We start from the raw sequence: 20476 nt of genomic DNA on the forward strand, positions 1-20476 counted from the left end.
TAATCAGGAGGTGCCTTTATAGGCATCTATTATCCCCTCCTCTGCCCAAAGACTGGACTAATATTAAATATGGGGGACGCCTGAAAGCTTTATGTGTAACTATTTATCTTGCTTAAATCAGCCCAGGGTTTGGTATCATCAGGAGAAATTTCTTTAATTCGCTTTCTAAGGCTCTGGAATAAACAGGGCCCTAAATATTACGGAAAAGCCCCTTCTCCTTCAGAGTTTCTTTCCTCTTATGTGTTGACTCTCCCGAAATGATAAAGCCAGCCAGTAAAAGACTGAATAAAGAAAATGCACACTTAGTTTACAGGAAATGAGTAAAGCAGGAGCTAGAAGAGGTAGGAAATGAAATACTGTCTCCTCCGCTGGACTCCTGAGGTCCTGCTCCATGGCTCTCGCATGACACAAGGGCTCAGTTGAGCTGAATGGCTGGGGGATTTTCTTAGCCCTGTACCCAGTCCAGTACCAATTTTCATTGTTGATCAATTTTATGATGTAGTTATTCTTCAAGGAAGTACATTTCAAATGCCCTATAGAGATTGCTTACGTAGGGGGAGTTTAGAAACAGACAGACCAGACCCTGCCTTTTCCATCCCCGCCTCTCACAAATCTGACTGCTTGGGCACTGATGTGATTCTCTGCCCATCCTTGCTAAAAGGAAATACTTCAAGTATGGTACACTAAAGAGCATCAGGAATACGTTCTCTGGAATGGGAGAGAGTTCCCTGAAATTAGTCATTTAGGAAAGTAGACTCCATAAAAAGGACAGTAAGAAGACTAATCAGATAGTCAAGGTAAGCAAACATGGCAAAAACAAGTTTACCACTAGGGCAGGTTTACTGCAGAATCCAGATAATCATATAGAACATGCTACACCAATCTGTAGAAAGAAGTCTTTTAGTCGGAAACTCCTATTCATTTTTATAATAGTCTTTTAGGCCTGAGAGTCAGTATTTCTGATTTTTAAAATTCTCATATGCTTCAATATATGGATCATCCTTGGTGTAAGTGCTGAAAGTTAGTGATTTTGTATTTGCCTAATGACTTTTAAAAATACCAGTTTTCATATTGAAAATTGATTCATTTGTGGTCTAGTATTAATACTAAAAGAGGCCACTTAAATAGCTCTTTTTTATTTCAACCAAATATATTTTCCAAAAGAAAAAGCTGGAAAAAAATATTTTCCATTGACTACATACTGAAAGACACAGTACACACTGAGTATAGACTCCTTTGGTTACATATGGTGAAATGCAAACCTTGTCTCATCAATTATTCTTTCCCAGGGGCTTTGAGTAAAGAAATGCAGCACTCTATCTTAGGGGAAGTGACTCCATTCCAGTTTTCCTGAAACATCAATAAAAAAACCCTCTTGTTCGCAGCAAGAGGATGTACCCACTTAAATTAAGTTGATCTGGGGAGACAATGGACATGTCTAAAACCTGGCCTGCCTGGGGCAAAAGATACATGCAGCCAGAAATGTTGAGAAAACAGCAGGTTAAACGGTAAGATAAGATTTACAAGCTGGGTCAGGTGAGTGCCTAGGTTAACCAAAGACTTGGCAAAGAGGATTGGAGAGTTAGTTGGGATGGAGGGAGGGGAACACTAAAAGTGGTCCGTCATGTGGGTATAATATTGGTATGATCTGAGCCCTGGGAAATCCTACCCTAGCCAGTCTCGTCCTCAACACCCCTTACACCTGTGGTTTTCCTTTTCTCACACTTAAAGTGTTCTTTCCCAGTTCAGGGGGACCAACTCATCCTAGCAAAACTTGCCCACTCGAAGCTAATTTCAAATGATTATCTTGAAGTATGCTTAACTGGTTTCTGGGATGTAGAGGCAATCAGGGGGAGAAACTAAAGTATACACACCTCTTTACTACTTCATTTCCAAGGGGGAATTAGACAGGTGGTAATTTTGTGACTGTCAAAGGGGAGAAATCAGAAGTCCAGGAAGATACAGGCAGATATTTCTTTCTTTCTTTTTTTTTTTTAAGATTTTATTTATTTATTTGACAGAGAGAGACACAGCGAGAGAGGGAAACAAGCAGAGGGAGTCGGGGAGGGAGAAGCAGGCTTCCCGCCGAGCAGGGAGCCCAATGAGGGGGCCCGATGCGGGGGCCCGATGCGGGGCGATCCCAGGACACTGGGATCATGACCTGAGCCAAAAGGAAGACGCTTACCGACTGAGCCACCCAGGTGCCCCACAGGCAGATACTTCTATCTGTCGCCCAACTCTTGGTTTTCCTTTCTAGGGAATGAAAAACAAGTGAGCCCTGAAATTTACTTTATTCTGAAAGGATGGGTGGATAATTACACGTAACCTCAGTGGCTGGTGTCAGGGCTGTGCCAGGCATCATAAAGAGCATCAAGTCTTCCCACGTGGCTTTTCTGGGTTCTAAGAGAAACTTCATGTCAGACAATACAGGACTCTCAAGTGTGCATAGGTCAGATTGGAAAGGTCTACTCCTGCTTTCTCTTTCCATCCATTCTAGGGAAGTTCACAATTTCTTCTCCTAGGACCAAAGCACAGACCTTCTCATTGCTCAAAGGATACTGTTATAGTGCCGAATTTTTCCTTACTTCCTTGCCTAGCACCTGAAATGACCTCCAGACAGTGTTGTCATGAAAAAGCAGGTGCTGAGTGTTAGGGAGCCTTGTTCTCTGTCCCAGCCTTTGTCTCTGCCTGCTCCAGTGACAGAGTATTTCACACAAATTCCTTAAAATAGGCCAAATTTTACCTCTTCTCTCTTTTAAAACTTACATCATTGATACCAGCCTCGCTGTTATGCTTGGTTGAAGTATTTTGTAGCAGGTAAGTAACCTCTGGCCATTAACTATTTGAATGTCTGAAAGGAAAACTCTGTCTAGCTTTCTGAAATCATAATTATTAACAAGCCTCCTTCCTTGTTAGGTGGGCAAAATACCCCTTTTGGTTCTCAAAGATACAATTGGTAGAGAGGATATGCTTCACTGTCTTGCAAGAGAACTCTAGCTACACATGATAAAAACAAAGGCAAGATCAGAGGAAGGTAGAAATGAGAGAAGTAAGGGCATCCATTACACTGGGGTAGGATTTGGTAGTAGGGGCATGAAGCAGGTGAGAAATCTATCACAGGGATATCTGAGAACAGTGATAATCTTTTCCTTGCAGACAACTTGCCCTGATGCCTAGGTATGTTCCCCCAGGCCTTACATGTTTCTCTCCTCTGACCTCTAAGAAGCCTTGTTCTCACTGCTGTCTACACAGAAGGCAGGGGGCTAATTGGCATCAATCCTCCATCCCTAGACCTTGTCTCCTTTGATGGCTGTGCTTTCTTTTTCCACGGACAGTGACCTTTTGTCCTATCCTAGGGTGTTGAGAATTTTATCTATCGGACATAAGGAGTAGCTCATCCAGGAATCCTCCAGACTCAGGACATTTTGCTTGATTACGCCTGTGATCAGCAGCAGTCTCATGGAGGAGCCTTGGGAGGTTGAGTGTCTGGGCACTTTCACCTTTGGACTCACAAGAGGCTTCCCATTAGCAGTAGCTGTCAGGGGAACAGGTAGGGGTAGGAGTAGGGGTAGGGGCTCTTTGGATGAGGAGAAGGGAGTATCTCCTGCATACTTCTTCCTTCCCCAGATTGACATCTTCTCTTTGTATTGGCTCACAGACCTAGCATATTCTTTGACTTTTTACCCCTTTGCTCTTTCCTTCTTTCCATTAGCAGAGAAAAGAAGGGGAGTGAGTGGTAGTTCTATTCTAGGATCCAACAACCTAGCAGCTTCATCTCTGGATAGGATTCTGATCCTTCACCCTCAGCATGGACCAATATCTTGCTTAGCCATCCTCTTCAGCCATGCCATGCTTTTCCCCTGGCTGAGACGATCAGCCAAATTTCCCAAACGATATTCCAACTTAGGGTAGGAAATAGTGGCTAGAAAGAGCAGACACCTTTGGAAAATAGTTTTCTCACAAATTTTACAAACTGGAGGTTCATATCTGTATCAGTCAGTGTCATGCCCAGACGCCAGAGACTACTCTAAATATTTAAGAGAGGTATTTAATGCAGGGAATGGGTTGCAATGCTCTCAAAAGGGTTGAAGGAACAGAAGAGAGAAGAGGGTTACCTAGAAACTAGAAGTTGCTATTGAACCTGGCCTGGAGCCTAGCTTGCTCTTGCAGCACGAGCCAGAGGTGCTGCCCCCGATGCTGAAACTGGCCCCCGCGGTTGAGCAGTAATGCAAAAGCTTATACTCCTCCTGCTGCTGCTAAATGCACGGCTCCTGCTTCCATTTGCCTGCATACCTCCGAGCTAAGCAGGAACTCAGATTACACTCCTACTGATGTTGCAGACACTTCTTGATGTGCCATCAGTAACAGAAAATAAAATGGCTTTCCTCTTACCTCCTTTTGTGTCAAGGGAACCTGGGAAATATAGTTTGGGGGCTGCCATTTTTTCCAGTTTTATAGAAAAGAGCACTGAAGAGTGGGGATAGAGCTGACAATTAGTAGACAAAGAATCACCATGGGCTACCCCTACCCCTTGGTTATTCAGTGTTCATTCACTTCTCTTCCACCCTCACACTTCACTCAACAACAATCACAACAATATGGTACTCTTACCTAACACAGTTAGCTACTTTGTATACAAACAGGAATGTTCTCACCCTGGATATCCTGTAATCTAAATACTAAACTATGTAGAAAGAAAGAATGTAAGAAAGAAACAGTATGTAACTGCCACAAGTCATCATTTCTATAAATGGTTGTCAGCTGGTCTTGAGTCTATGGTAATAATTGTAATTCACTCTTCTCCTCACTCCAGGTTCCCTTTGACCTCAAGCAGCACCTCAGCTGGTTAAGATTCTCTACCTAGTGGGGTAATTCAAACTTCCGTCCTTCAAGTTCTTAGTCATCCTTTTTGTTGGGTTGCTTTAGTTTTCCATTAGCTGTGTTACTGAACTTAGAAGAAATAAGAGGCACCCTGGAGAATCCACTGGGGTCTAGACATAATCCACCCTGTCCCCAGTGTGGAATAGCATCCTGCTTTCCCTTAATAATAGAGATAAAGGCCCCTGCTTTGCTTGTTGTCTCAGTGGCATGAGGATCCTCAAATGGCCAAGTGATGGTGTAATCTTCCAGTTCAATGAAACCATTATGTCATGTGGTGGAAACAATGTCCCTTGGGAATTAAACCTTTTTAAAAAATCACAGTTTAAATTCATAGGGACAGAAAAACCAAAAAATATTTTTGAAGATTTTATTTATTTATCTGAGAGAAAGAGACAGAGAGAGAGAGTGCACAAGAGTGGGGGGAAGGGCAAAGGGCAAGGGAAAAGCAGACTCCCTGATGAACAGGGAGCCCAAAGCAGGACTAGATCCTAGGGCCCTGAGATCATGACCTGAGCCAAAGGCAGACACTTAACCAACTGAGCCACCCAGGCGCCCCCAGAAAAACCAAAATTAGTTAAGTTGGTCATTAACATACTTTTGTCCCTTGCTTTCCAAAGGTGTCTATTCTTGTTATGATTGAAACAACATATTTTGACTGCTGGTTCAAAGTATATGTCACATCCTTAATATTATCTGCTAGGAAGTACTGTAACTAAGTCTTCAGAAGGTCATCTAATGATCTATAGGACTGTTTCTAGGTGATGAAGTGTATCAGAATATCAGTGAATTCCATCAGTGTGGCCCCAATGACTCACTTTGTTTCCTGTGGCATAAATTCACTAGTAGTTGTAGTAGGCTGAATAATGGCACCCCAAGATGTGTACCTACTAATCCCTGGAATTTATTAATGTGTTATGTTATATGGCTAAAGGAATTTTACTCATGTGACTAAGTTACAGATCTTGCAGTAGGGTGCTTATCTTAGATTTTCTGGGTGGTCCCAATGATGTGACCACAAGTGTCCTTATAAAGGGGACATACAGGTATAGGAGAGAAGAGGTGATGTAATGATGGAAGAAAAGATTGGAGTGGTATACTTCAAAGATGGAAAAAGAAGCCATAAGGCAAACAATGCAGACAGGCCATTAAATGTTGGCTCCTAAGGCAAAGTTAACAGTCTCCTCTCAGAGATTCCAGAAGGGGCCAGTCCAGCTGACACCTCCAGAATAGTAAGAGAATAAATTTGTGTTGCTTTAAGCCTTTAGTGGGTGGTAATGTGTTATAGCAATAAAAGGAAACAAATACAGCAGCAATGTTATGTGGAATATTAAGATGTCAAATAAAGCATTCACAATGATACCTATAGAAGCACTACATACAGGAGTGAGAAATCCAGTCTCAAAATACCTATCTCTTCTAATGAGGACGAATCACTTACCCTTCTATATTAGGGAAAAGGTCCAATGAAACCAACCTGCCACCAAGTAGCAGTCTGGTTCCCCCTGGAATAATGTTATTACAGGGACTCAGCATCAACTTCTACAGTAGAGTGGATTCTCAGCAGAGGAGTTAGCCAGATCATGCCCTGTGAAATCTATGATGTTGAGCCAAAGTGTAATTTTCACTCCTACAGCCAGAGGCAGCTTTAACCTGACCACACTGAGTTACTGTCAACTAAAAATAACTTCACATCATTTTAAGAAGGAACCGAGAAAATATACAAAAATTATTTTCAATTAATAAATTTTATTTTCAATTAATAAATTTTATTATTTATTAATTGAAAATAAATTTTATTTTATGTACATATTTTGTCACCATAATATATCTGGAATAACAGAATCCATCGATCCCTTGCATTTAACTGGAATTTGTTTTCAGTCTGAAAAAGATTTCATTTAATTTATGGATGTGTAGTTTTGGGGAGACTCTAATAGTAAGAGTTATTTGGGAAAGTTCAGGTTAATAAGCATTTACTGAGCCTCCTGAAGACAAAGATATGGATAAGACATGTCCTCTGCTCTTATGGAACTTTAATGAGAAATACAAATCACACAAACGGGTAACTAGAACATTATGCATGCAGTGCATGCTGAGTGGTATGCACACAGGGCCACCAGAGCGCAAAAGAAGGGTACTGACCCACTTCCTCCACCCATACAAGAATAAAGTAGTGGGAGAGGGGTAGTGAAATGAACCGAAGAAAAATGTTTTCCAAGTAAATAGAAGTAGATTTAATGTGTGAGGGAGAAAGGGCAAGGTAACTGCAGTTTAAGCTAGCACCTAGGCAAAGGCTGAATCCCAGCAGGTATATGAGGAAGTAAAAGCTCTTCTTCTATCCTGAAGGCCACGGGTTCCTATCATCTTTGCATTTAAGGGAATTCTTTTTAATGTCAAAAACTGGAATGCTTATTATCTGTTAACTGAGAAAACACTCAGACAAAAACTTTGTTTTTAAAGTTAAAAAATATAATAGTGCTTTTAAGTTATTTTTTAAGAATCAAAACCTCAGATAAATACATACGAACACTTTTGCTACTACTTTGTGGGAGCTCTTTCCTTTGTCTACCAAATGCATGGTACATGTAGAGATTAACTGATCTCTTTTGTTGTCATTCACATTGAGAGACAATATTTAATGTATGGAGGAAGCAGCATGGTGTCACGGGAGTCAAATAGTTAGGCATTCTCATCCTTCTTTGGCAGTAGGCAATTATTGAACTTCTTGAAGTTCAATATCCTCACCTGGAAAATGGACTAAAAGGTCTTACCTAGATTGATTTTTAAAGGAGTAGATATAAATGACCTTGTGATATAAGGGGAAGGGAGAGATTAGGAAGAAAGAGTGTCCTTATAAGAGAGACAGGAGAAGGCAGTGTGAATCCCAGGTTACAGGATGATGACTAAGGGGATGGTTGAGTCACTGGGAGAGAATGAAAGAAAGGTCTAGTCCCTGAGGGGTCAGAAGGATTGGGTTGCTTATTTGATGATAGTGAATACCCACTCCCTATCAAAAGCAAACTTCACTTACTTAGCAAGTTAGAGCATAATAAGAGTAGAGATAGGAGTACAGGAGCCTATTTTCTAAGCTGCAGAAGAGGAAGGATGAAGGAAGACAGACAATGTAAAAATAGTGCCTGAGCATTACTGTCATGTTTATCATATACTTTATCAACAACAACAAAAAAACCCTGACAAATTAGAGCATTTTGACAATATATTAAAATATTGGTAGTTTTATTTGGTATTACAGGTCACATGTCATAATAGGAGGCAAATAAATGGGCTCCATTTTAAGTTCCAGTTTCTCATCAACAACTACCAGGTGTTATGGAGGTTAAGAAAGGTCCTTCTACAAAATACTCCAATCTCTTCAGCTACTAACTACCCTTTGCCTTTTTCCTCTCCTTTCTTCCACTGAGAACAGAGGCAAAAACACATACATTATTCACCTAAGGCTAATGAAGGTAAGAGGTGTTGGAAGGACAGTACCAGAGTCCCATTCAGTTTAAGGAAGTAGACTGGAGAAAATTTTACATTTTCCCCTAATCATAATATTATAGTGATTAATATCCTTAATTCCACATGTAACAATTCAGAAAAAATTTCTAATTGGTATTCATTCCTGGAAATATCTAAGAAATAACTCCATGAACAGATAATTCCTGGCAAACTCAGCCCAACTCCTTCCTTCCCCCCAACCCCTGACAACCATCAATCTGTTCTCTGTATCTATAAGCTTCTGTTTTGTTTTGTTTTTTAGATTCCACATATAAGTGAGATCATATAGTATTTGTCCTTCTCTGTCTGACTTATTTCACTTAGCATAATGCCCTCAAGGTCCATACATGTTGTCACAAATGGCAAAATTTCATTTTTTATGGCTACATAATATTTGTGTGTGTTTGTGTTCCACATTTTCTTTATCCATTCATCCATCAGTGGACAGAAGTTATTTCCATATCATGACTATTGTAGATAATACTGCATTGGACATGATGGTGTGGAGAGGGGTGCTAGGGGTTTTTTTTAGGGTCCTTTGGATTATGGCAAGGAAAGATTCTGATGCCCTGATAGCGGGAGTATCTTTCAATGAAAGCAAAACAAATAGTTCATTAATTATTGTAGCACAGTAAAACTGTAGCTGTAACTGCAGAATCAATGTTGGATATTATATATGTAATTTAAAACAAAACCTAAATTGGGTTTTGAAGGTCACAAAAATATAAATATACAATATTCAATCAAGTAGAAAATAAAAAGTTAACCACCTAATTAATGAAGGCATTATTTTTCCTGTAAGGATGTCTTATTTCTTTTTAGGTTTTTGCTTTGATCTCCAACCAGCCTTATTTGCTTGTTGTTCGGAACTTTTCAGTGGATACTGATTTGCTGAAAAGCAGATTTATGTTATTCCTTTTTCCTGAACATTATTTTATTATCTATATATTCCATAGTTTTAGCTCAAAGTTAGCTACCATTTAAACAATGAAAAAAAAAGCAAATTGTTGGCAGTGCTAAGGCTTTGAAAGGTAAGAGCTTTGTATCTTTTTATGTAATTACTTCCTGTATTATGCAAATCAATTGCATTTTTACTTAGTTGGATTAAACTAGGGCCTATAGGGCATAAATTGGGTCAAAGAAAGGGAAATAAAATTACAGTCATGTCCCTATTTCTCAGGAGGTTTGTACAGTTTTTTTTTAAATGTTTCATTTGAAATACATGTACTTCTCCAGTGAGACAAAAATCTTTTTTGTATACTATTCCCCTCTGATAGCTTCACATTTCAAATACTCTGAAACTAGTAAAGGAAACTACAAAAATCTATTGGCCCTGTGACCATGTCTTCTTGGAGTTTAGCTGTAATTGTGTTTTTGCATTTAAAGAGGGCTACAGTTCTTAGGTTTACCCCAAGATGGAGACCTAACAGTAGGGACCACAAAACCCAGAAATAAAACTCCATCCATAATACTTGTTGTCAGTCACGTTCCTATTTGGAGGGGTGTGGTTTATAATTCTAAAATTTTTTTAGAGTTAAAAGCAGAGAGATTTTAGTGTGATCTTGTACCCAGCTGAGGAATCTCTTCCACAAAACCACTAATAATTCAATAATGCAATGAACTAGTACCTGAAGAAGCAAAATTCCTCCTATCAGGGAAATGTTAATGCACCAGGAGACCTTTTTAGTGGGTTCAAATTGTTACAAGATGAAAAATAATAGTAGTAACAATAATAAACAGCTGATAATTCTGAGCACTTACTGTATGGCAGACACGGTGCTAATTGTTGGGAAACGTTATTATTCATCCCATATTAGAGATGAGGGAAAAAAAAAAAGAGATGAGGAAATTCTCTGGGTTCTCCAAGGTCATGTGGTTAGACGGTAGGAAAGCTGGATTCTGGCCCAAGTGCTAGAAACCAGAGCCTCTGATCCTAACCATCCTAGTGCATGCTTTCCTACTGAGCCCAAATCAGCCTTCTTAAATCCCCAGCCAATTAGTCTAAATTCTCCCTTTGTGGCCAACCAGAACATGTTCATACCTTTTCCCCATTCATTGAGGTAACAAAAAGAATATTAATCGAGCACCTCCTAGATGTTACTGTCCTCCAGTTTATAATACAGCAATCAAAAAAGGAAGGAAGTCTCTGCTTTCATGGTGTTAACACTCTCTCTTAAATGGTTTGAAAAGACCTACCAGATACCTAAGGGTTTTCCTTTCTTCAGACCAAATTTTCCTACTTCCTTCAACCATTTATCACAGGACAAAGTTTCAAATTATTAATCCCAGCAGTATCTCTCTTCTAAACACATTTCCGCTTGCAAACATGTCTTTTAAAATGTAACCATCAGACGTAAACACAGTAATCCACATGCTTTCTGATAGGTCTGTTAAAAGCAAGGCAACAGGCCCAGAATGGAGTCTGTTAGGCTAAGCCCCACACCACCAAACCAAGACTTAAGTGCAGTTTCTGCTCTCCCAGAAATGAAATCTTAAATCAGTCCGTCAGGAATCCCCTGATCAGCACTAGTTACGTCATCTGCCTGACAGACCTCTGCTGTGCCCTAAAGGAAAGCGACCTTGCAATAACCAACCTGCTTTTTTGCTTGTAAAGTAACGTCTTTGTGCCCCTCGGAGCTCCTTCCTGTCTGCTAGATTGGAGGTTGCTCCATTCGATTAAATTTTTGTCCACATAAACTCTTGAAACTGTAATATGCCTCAAGTTTATCTTTTCATGGTTATGGAGACAGAAGAGGGAACCCAAGGAGCCCAGGAGCGACGAGCAACCAGACGCAGGTACCTGTGGAGCCCCTTGAACTCGCGGCTTCTCGCGGCTTCTCGCGGCTTCTCGCGGCTTCTCGCGGCTTCTCGCGGCCTCTGGAGGTCGGGCACAGGGATCCCAGCCCTGCAGCTTTTACGTTAAAGCTCTTAGCTTTACTGGCGCACTTCTTTCTTTCAACTCGATCTAGAAACTGGCCGCAGTCCGACTGGGTACGACTTCAAAACCGGACTAAGTTCGGGGTCACACTGGTTCCGGCTTCGAAACCTGACTGGGTCCCACGTCAGACCCGGTCCGACTTGGAAACTGAGCTGGGTCCAGGGAAGGACTGGGTCCAGCTTGGAAAGGGGACGCAGTTCGGCGTGGGACTGGGTGCGACTTGGAAACAGGACTGAATTCAGGGTTGTTCTGTGTCAGCTTTCAAAACCCTCTGGTTCCAGGGCCGGAATGGGTCCCGTGTGAGGCCTCCGGTGAGAATTTTTGTTTGAAGGCTGAACGAGCAGGTGAACCTCACCAAAGATAATCTTGAGTTACAGTGGCCACAGTAAACTTTCATCGTAGATAAGCCTATCCATTTATGAGGTGCCCTACAGAAAAAGGCGTCTCAGCCAAGCACTCACCGTTGAGGGTTGAGGGAAAACTATTTTTTCCTCCCCTAAAGTACCTGGTGACCAGGACGAGAACGCTGGGGTATCGCGCTCACTCCGGAGCCTGCAGAAGGGATCCTGGGGAAACTGGCCAAAGTGGACAAAGGGTAAGAATTCTTACCAAAGAAGCTCTTCTATCTCTGTCTGTGGCGCCTGGTCCATAGAGGAAGGTAAAATTTCTCTTTGTCTCTTCCTTTCCAAATCCAGATTGGCAGGCAAACAAACAACTGCCCCCCCCCAAACAAAAAAACCAACATTAGATCTTCCACTTGTGACTCATGAATTTGCTTTTAGATACCATTAGTTGTCGATCCTTTCCCTTCTTGTTTGTCTTGTTTTGTGTCTTGAGAACTTGGCCTGGCATCTGTCAGGTTGGCAGCTCCAAAAAATATGGCCAGGCGGAAATGTGGGTTGCCTCTGTTTTCCTTTTAACAGGTCAGAGAGAGGGGGCAGAACCATTGAAGGTAAACAATCTAGGTTTATGTATTCCTTCTACCTATAACCTTCAAACCTCTTCTCTCCAGACCTGTAAAATGGTCCAATTAGACATGACAATTTCTAGCATTCAATTATTTAAATTCCGTTTACTGCGGCAAAGTTGTTTACTATTAAGGGTGCCCTTCAAGTGTCCTCTAGCATCACAGACGAGATGCAGGAAGCCATCTTGCATCCATAACTTCTGTTAGCATGGTATCTGGCGAGCTTTAGGCTCTGGTTTGGCTGTCACGCGGGAGACCACAGCATCCTCTAGTGGTCAGATTTAAGCTTCAAGACGTGAATATTCTGAACATGACAAGAAATTATCCTAAACCTTAAGAGTGTCAGGCAACTGTGTTGGGAAAGATTTTGATGCACCTGATACATCTCAGGTTTTTTTAGGCCTCCATCTGCTTCTCCCTTCTCGGCTAGTTCTTCATAAGGGCTCAAGAATTCAAGCTGCTTTTCCATCTCTTTTTTAGTGATTATAAATACTTTTTCTTTTGAGGTACTTCTTATTTCTGCCTTTTTTGCTGTCCCTACGCACATAGGTCTTTTAATATGAGGAAGCTACCTAAAGTTCCTATAGAAGAACTAGGCAAGGAATAATCCACCTGAGGTGATTGTGGTTTAGACGAAGCATTCGATTTTTGAGTCCACCCTGGATTAAAAACCTAACTCTGCTACCTTATTTGCCGGTGCTATTAGTCAGATTACTTAACTTTTCTACATTGACTCACAAGATAAGGATAACCTTACAGGGTTATTGTGGCTCACATATAAAGCCAAGTCAGCTACACAGAGTCCTCGTACAATAGATGCTCTATTAAATCCCAAGGCAACCTAAAGAAATTATTTCAGTCACGAAAGCTAACAGATAACATGTTTCTGGACTGAAAGTTTTCCAAGTATTCCTTCTGAAGCTAGTTTAATTCTCTGTGGGATTATTGTCCTCAGGATCAACTGGGTCCTGTCAGTTAATAACTGTAATCACATTTTCCTGAGACAGTAGTCAGTATGTGAGGAAGGGAATGGAGAAGGAAAAAGCATCATGATGGAAACCTTGTCCAAGATTTCAGAATTGCTGTATTTTGTAAAATCTGGTCTATTCTGAGTTTGTCTCAGTCCCCTGACCCCAGTGTAATCAAACATGCCTTTGAGGAAAAAGCATACAGGAACAACAGGAAGTATTTAGATGCATTTTATTCAACAGATAGGTCCGCTAGGCATTGTGGGGACCACAGGAGATTTTAGAACCTTGGTTCTCAGCAAGGTCCAGATTTTTGAATGAGGATAGGGATCTGGCGCTTCCTGTAGAAGAGAATGAAAAAAAAATCAGCTTGAACTTTGCTGACAAAAAAGTCACAAAAAAGTGACTATGGGAGAAAAACAATGAAAAAACATCAGCTTTATTTAAAATAGAAAGGTTTCAAATTTTTATTCCCATTTCCCTGCCTTTCATTCATGTATTCATTCACTTATTCATTAATCCATCAAATACTGACACTCTTTCTTATATACACTAGGGATACAACAGAAAGGAAAAATGTCCTTACAGAGTTTACAGATCTACTGTGGCATTACAGTAAACCTCTGAAATCAATCTCTAATTCATTGTTGCTTCTTTTTCTCCTGATATCATTGTTCTAGCCACAAGGTATCCAGCTTAGCTGATGCCTGGGCTACTACAGGATGTTCTAATTGATCTTTTGCCTTAGAACTCTGGGGTTTAATACCTGTGAGATCTCACAGAAGGAAATCATATCTATATCCTATCTGATAACTGCCAGGTCTGAGCATCCTCCCCTCCAGATAAAAATCTCTCTGCTCCCCAGGACACTACCTTTCCCAAACCAGTTTTCTTTTCTGTCAGTTAAATATTCCTAAATCCTGTAATTGTGCCTCATGAGGTTGTTTTCAGAGCGCTCTCTCTCTCTCTCTTTTTTAACCATCCTTTCTTTGAATATACTACTGGTTTATAAAAATTCTTCTATTTCTCTGTTACTTGAGGACATCTGACTTCCATATATCTATGCATGTATTTATCTGGACCTTGATGATTCTTCATTTTAAGAGTTTTTATTGTTTTCTTGTTCCATAAATATTATCCATGCATAATACTTGTCTGAGTTGTTTAGCATACGTAGCACAAACATCTAAACACAGTACACAGGTTGACTTACCTTCTATAGCTGTGTTGTCCAATATAGAAGACACCATCCCTATTTAGCTATTTAAATTCACATCAGTTAAAGTTATGTAATATTAAAAATTCAGTTTCTCAGTTGTACGAGCCACATTTTAAGTGCTGGTGGCAAGGCTAGTGGCTTCCATACTAGACAACACAGTTACAGAACATTTCCGTCTTTGCAGAAAGTTCTACTAGAGAGTACTGGTCTATAGAACAGAATTTGCCAGTACAAATTCCCTGAGAAGACAGAGAAAAAAGTCCTTACCGATTATATCTGACAAGCACGTAATGATCAAGGAGATGCAAGCCTTTGTCTACCCATCTCAAAACCCAACAACTAGGGTCAGAGCCTGGTTCTAGTTAACTCAACAAAGTATTTTGGGGGGGCTTTTAACGGGCAGTAGAGAGAAAGGTGGTATGGTACATTGTAAGTATTTTACACTAGGAAAAGCCACATTTTCTCTCTAGACCTGTTTTCTTTTTCTTTTTTAAATCAATTAATTTATTTGAGAGAGAGTGAGAAGAGGCAGAGGGAGAGGATCTTCAAGCAGACTGACTTGGGCTCAGTCCCATGACTCATGAGATCATGACCTGAGCCAAAACCAAGAGCTGGACACTCAACTCACTGAGGCACCCAAGCACCCCTAGACCTGTTTTCTTATCTGAGAAATACAGGAAGAGAAGTTACATTTTCTGGCATTCAAATGTTCTTCCCATATTTAAATATTTTTGAGAAAAAAGAATGAGTAAGCAGGACAGGTAGGTTTTTTTTTTTTTTTTTAAAGATTTTATTTATTTGACAGAGAGAGACCCCGAGAGAGGGAACACAAGCAGGGGGAGTGGGAGAGGGAGAAGCAGGCTTCCCACGGAGCAGGGAGCCCGATGTGGGGCTCAATCCCAGGACCCTGGGACCATGACCTGAGCCGAAGGCAGACACTCAAGGACTGAGCCACGCAGGTGCCCCAGGACAGGTAGGTTTTAAAGGCGAAGGGAGTGGGGTGTCTCAGCTGTATGCTCATATTTTTGCAATATTTCATTCTAAACATTGGGCATTTTGGTCTTGGCACTTGGGAGTTTTCTAAATCTCAAGGCTGTTATGTTGCTTTCTCCTCCCCTTGGATGGAAATATGATGTTTGACCTTTATGTCAACAGCCTAGGTCATGAGAAAATTAACAAGTGTTTTCCAGTCCTTTTACAAATCTTTAGTGTGGAAATAAATTCACCACAAAGCAGAACACCTAGTATTTTGGTTCTAAAACTTAAGGATATTAGATCTCTCTCCCTGGGGCCCTATTTCAACAATCCTTGCTAACACTGAGGATTTTCTGAAGTGATTTAAAGCACACCAAGAAGAGAGGTCATGTTATTGGGAATTTATACTATGGAATAATGGAAATGCGTGCAGTCATTTTGAGTCTAAGTCAAAGTCGTTAATGCTAAATCAGTTCTAAGAATAACAGTTTTCTGGGCTACTTGTGGAATCTCTTTTATTTGTTTTGCTCATTCTACACCTTTATTTAACCTGGAATGCCTTTGCGGTGTTGCCAAAATTCAGAGCCCTGTTTAAATGACATCCTTTTCATGAATCCTTTCTTGACCCTTTTGGTACTAAGGAATCCGTGTCTCTCCTTCACTCCTGTGGTACTTTCCTCACACCTCATTTGATGGCACTTTTCCCAAGTTACCAGAAGCTTTCTTATTTGCACTTAAGACCTATTTTCTTTTACTCATAAGCACAAGGAAAGCAGAGGAAACCGGCACAATGCTGGGCACATGTTAGGTGTTCAGGAGCTGAGTAAAATAGAAAATTTGTGGCAGATCTGCTTCTCTCAGGGCCTGAATTTGATTCCCAGCACCTACCTATGATCACTTCAGAAAATGAGATTCACTGTGGCTGGCTCTCATCTCCATAAAAGAATGTTACAAAAGTATGTTTTTGGTCACCTGATCCATATAATTCATATTTACATTTTTGAGGGCTTTCATAAACACAATCATTACCATCACCAAGTATGATTTTTTTGCAAGATTTTATTTTTAAGTAGTCTCTACAGCCGACATGGGGCTCAAACTCACAACCACAAGATCAAGAGTCACATGTTCTAGCAACTGAGCCAGCCAGACGCCCCTGTGATCTTTTAAACTTCGGTATTTTGGGTGTATTAGCTTTTTAAAAATCTAGACTATCTGTTGATTTGCTGTAAAGCATGGGTTTTTGTTATACAAGTGGTTTTTGAAAAATTAATTCAGAGAACCATTCAAACACTTTCCTCTATTCCACTATCCTTTCCTTAACACATTTATCTTGTACCATGTTATTAATACCTTCCTCCCTTTTGTTCAGATTTTTCTTCTTATTGGAGTGCCTCTCTCTCCTTTATGGCCTAAACAAAGCCTCCAAACTTTTCCGAATTGTAGCAGGCATAATTAGTTGTTTTTAATACTGTGCTCTCAGAGTACTTTGCTCTTATTTCCACTGACTACACTGTATTAGCATTGAGTGTAACCAAACTGAGACTTGAAACATGTTGGACTTCCTTCTGTATCTCACAAATACTTAGTCTGGTACCTGACTTTAAAGCATAGTTGAAAGAGCAAGGATTTGGACCCACGTCTGTCACTTACTGCTGGTTGATCTTGAGCAAGTTACTTAAGCTCAGTCTCAATTTCTTCATGTGCATAATGGGTTTAGTATTCTCTGCCCCATAGATTTGTGAGTATTCAGTGCCTTGCCCAATGCCTGACACAATAAGTATTGTTTTGTATAACAACACACACACACACATAAACACATGCACATCTCTGTAGATAATCATACCAGATATGTAATGAGAAAAAGGGATTGGGAATTATTTTTGGAAAGTCTAGATGTTTTGTTTCTCTCATGGTAAGATTAATGTTATTGGTATATTGATTGGAACTTAGAGGGATAAGATATATGAAAATTTGAAGACAACTAGCTTAAAAATATGTTTTAAAAGACATTCAAGTTTGTACTCACTTATTTTGAACACATAACACACATTCATTAGAATAAGTTTCTCCATCAGTCCCACAGACAGGATTATAGATCTTGGTACATGCAGTCGTTTCAGTGTTACATTTAGCCTAAAAATGGAATTAAACAGAATTATTTTCCATCATTTAGCATTCTTTGAGTTTATAGCAAAATCTCTAAAAGGGTTTTCACTTCCTTAAGTTGGTTAGCTTAAAGATGGAAGCCCGGCGGTGATGGGGAGAGTGATACTGAGTGTCTGAGAGGAAGAATCCAAGGTTTCGAATCAGAATCCTGATTGCATGTAATACCTCTGCTGTTTACAAGCTATAATATGCTGGCAAATCTCCTGGTGGCTCCAAGCCTCAGTCACTTCATCTGCACGATGGGAAGGATATTATCGCTTCCACACCTATCTCATGGTGGCGTTGTGAGGTTTAAATAAGGTGAGTAAGATCATGTTTCAGTTTGCAATGATGGCAGGTGCTGGTTCCTGTCAGGTCAGCCACACCGTGGGCATGTCTTCCTTGCCCACTGTGATCCAGTCACACTGCCCTTCTCTTAGTCATGTGACGACTTCAGGTGCTTTCTGCCCTGGGAGCCCTTGCACAGTCTGTTTCCTGGACATCAGTAAGAATGCTGTAGTTATTGGGATGTAGTTATGGGATGGCTGTCATAGGCATGTGCTTTCATGTATTACTCTATTTAAATCTTACAACTATCCTATGACTTTTTTATTATACTCTTCTTCCATGGAAGACAGTGAAGCACAAAGAGATTAAATCACCCAAGGCTACGCAGCTGGTAATTCCAGATCCAGGATTCAAACCCAGTTGGTCTAGGTCCTGAGCTTTGGCTCTTCACCACTTCAGTCTACTACTTTTACCCACCAGTTATATTTTGCTAACATTCTCTTATCCTTCATGGCTCAAAATATATCTCACTTAGGGGCACATTCTGTGATCTAACCAGGCTAGGTTCCAGATGGTACCTGAATTTCTTTAAACCCTTATCATTAGTGTAATAATTTATTTACTCATGCCCTTTTGGTTTGCCGTCTATCTCCTCACTATATATAAATGAAAAGGGACACTTCTCTTCCCTGGTCTTCAAATTTACCGCAGTTAATAAATTTATAAACTCAGAACAAAAAAAGAAAAGTTAGGTATAGAATTTTTTCTAGAGGAAGAACCTAGTTTATTATTTTCTTTTGCTCATTATAAATTAGAGCTTCACCTTGGGGATTGGGAGAACTTTATGCCAACATGGTCAAACTGGCTGTAAGGAGGAAGGCTGCTTGGGGGGAAGTTAAGAAGAATGCCCCCCCCCCCCGAATCCTTGCCGTACCAGATAACCTCAGAACATTCAGAATGCCTTCACAGCAAGCATTATATGACAACATGGAAACTGCCTGTGTGTCGGTGCATTTGTCCTTCAGCATAAGACCCTGTGGGGCACTGCTGTCACGATCCACACTTAGCAGGTGAAGCCTCACTAGTACCACACACCCGTCCTGACTTCAGGGGAACTGAAATGTCACAGCTTGGCCGTGAGTTGAGTGGAGTAAATAGTTCTAGCCTGAGAGATAAAAAAGTACAAAATTGGTCTTTACCTCTCTTCCCACCAAGCCAGCTCTAGTGGCACCTAGAAAACATAAATGAGACATGTGAGGTCAGGTACTAAATGGGAGAAGCCGGATCTGCTCTTATTTGCAATCTTCCACTTCCATTGAAGACTTCTCTGCTGGCCTCTTCTGCTCCCCACCTTTCTTCTTCTTCTCCTTCTCCTTCCCCTTCCCCTTCCCCTTCTTCTTCTTCTTTCTTCTTCTTCTTCTTCTTCTGATTTATTTATTTATTTGAGAGAGAAGGAGAGAGCGCATGAACGCATGAACAGGGGGAAGGACAAAGGGAGATGGAGAGAATCCTCAAGTACACTCCCTGCTGAGCACTGAGCCTGATGCAGGGCAAGATTATGACCTGAGCCAAAATCAAGAGTCGGATGCTCAACCGACTGAGCCACCCAGGTGCCCCACCCAACCCCTTCTTATTTCTGCCTTCTCTCAAGGACATCTGACTGGTGCCCCATCACTCCCTGCCTACTGAAGCTTTAAGAAAATGAAGCAGAAGTTTGATTATGACCAAAGTATCTCAATTGGGCATTTCATGAAAGTTGACCTATGTCTTTTGAAAATAGAAGTGATTTACTTACTGCTTGAAATGTGTCAGGCGCAGAGCAAATATCTTCTGAATCTTCACTGCCTTCTCACAACTGGTTACTAGACCTTTGATCTTATAATTAGTGATGTAAGAAGTGTCAGTGTATAAACAAAGATGTGGAGAGTTTATATGAAAATTTGTGAAACAGTTACCTCTAGCACCAGCCAGATCTTGTGACACAAAACTAACTTGCAATTACATGTAAGTCTTCTTTAGTAAGTAATGTTAAAAATAGAACTCTTTTGACATCTCACCATCAGTCCCCAAAGAGCTCTTTCCCTCTATTACATTACACTGTTTATTAGTCCAATTCACATTTCTTGAATTTACAGATAGGTACTTAAAATTGCCATGCTGCATTCCCTAGAAAATAACAGGTTTGTTGACATTATGTAGGGGTTGGTGGTCTTGAATGAGCTTATTGAAGGGAAGAGGAAGTAGCTTGATAGTATCCAAAGGAAGAAATGTTGGTGAGATTTGATTTTGATATTGACAATTTCTGAGGTGATCTAGGTAAGGAGGTAGCTCCTCCTAGCTAAATTTTATGAGAAGCAGCAAGGCATCTCTGGGTTTGAAGAAGCCCCCTGGAATAGGTCCCTGACCTTATTTCATTTCACTGGGACCAAAAGATCTGTCCAAGACTAGATTCTAAGTCTAGAATGTAATGAGCTCAGTAATGCAACACGTCAAAAAGGTTTTACTCAATCAGAAAAATATGCAAAGGCACCTACCAGATAAGCTCAACAGGGCCAAGGCACTAAGAAGAAAGATGCTCATTACCTTCATGG

The 20476-nt window shown here is 40.5% G+C and overlaps 1 protein-coding gene across 1 annotated transcript; it reads right to left on the bottom strand.

Annotated features, from left to right (window-relative positions):
* Positions 1-13487: 13487 nt before the first annotated feature.
* Positions 13488-20474, bottom strand: SPINK1 (serine peptidase inhibitor Kazal type 1). The gene is made up of 4 exons (XM_021702116.1): positions 20420-20474; positions 19085-19116; positions 17479-17585; positions 13488-13596 (listed from the first exon to the last, which is right to left on the bottom strand). Exons 1-4 carry the CDS (start codon positions 20472-20474, stop codon positions 13551-13553), a joined length of 240 nt encoding a protein of 79 aa, XP_021557791.1. The 3' UTR covers positions 13488-13550.
* Positions 20475-20476: the final 2 nt, after the last annotated feature.

Source organism: Neomonachus schauinslandi, chromosome 7 (assembly GCF_002201575.2).
Source record: "Neomonachus schauinslandi chromosome 7, ASM220157v2, whole genome shotgun sequence".
Classification (NCBI taxonomy): Eukaryota; Metazoa; Chordata; class Mammalia; order Carnivora; family Phocidae; genus Neomonachus; species Neomonachus schauinslandi.

Bases quoted from the DNA above. Each gene is read 5' to 3' on its own strand.
- SPINK1 (XM_021702116.1), bottom strand. From the start codon at position 20,474: ATGAAGGTAATGAGCATCTTTCTTCTTAGTGCCTTGGCCCTGTTGAGC. The intron at 19,117-20,419 runs GTAGGTGCCTTT...TATGTTTTCTAG, and splicing joins GGCCCTGTTGAGCTTATCTG to GTGCCACTAGAGCTGGCTTG. The intron at 13,597-17,478 runs GTGAGTACAAAC...TCTCTTCTACAG, and splicing joins GTGTTATGTGTTCAAAATAA to GAAGCGCCAGATCCCTATCC.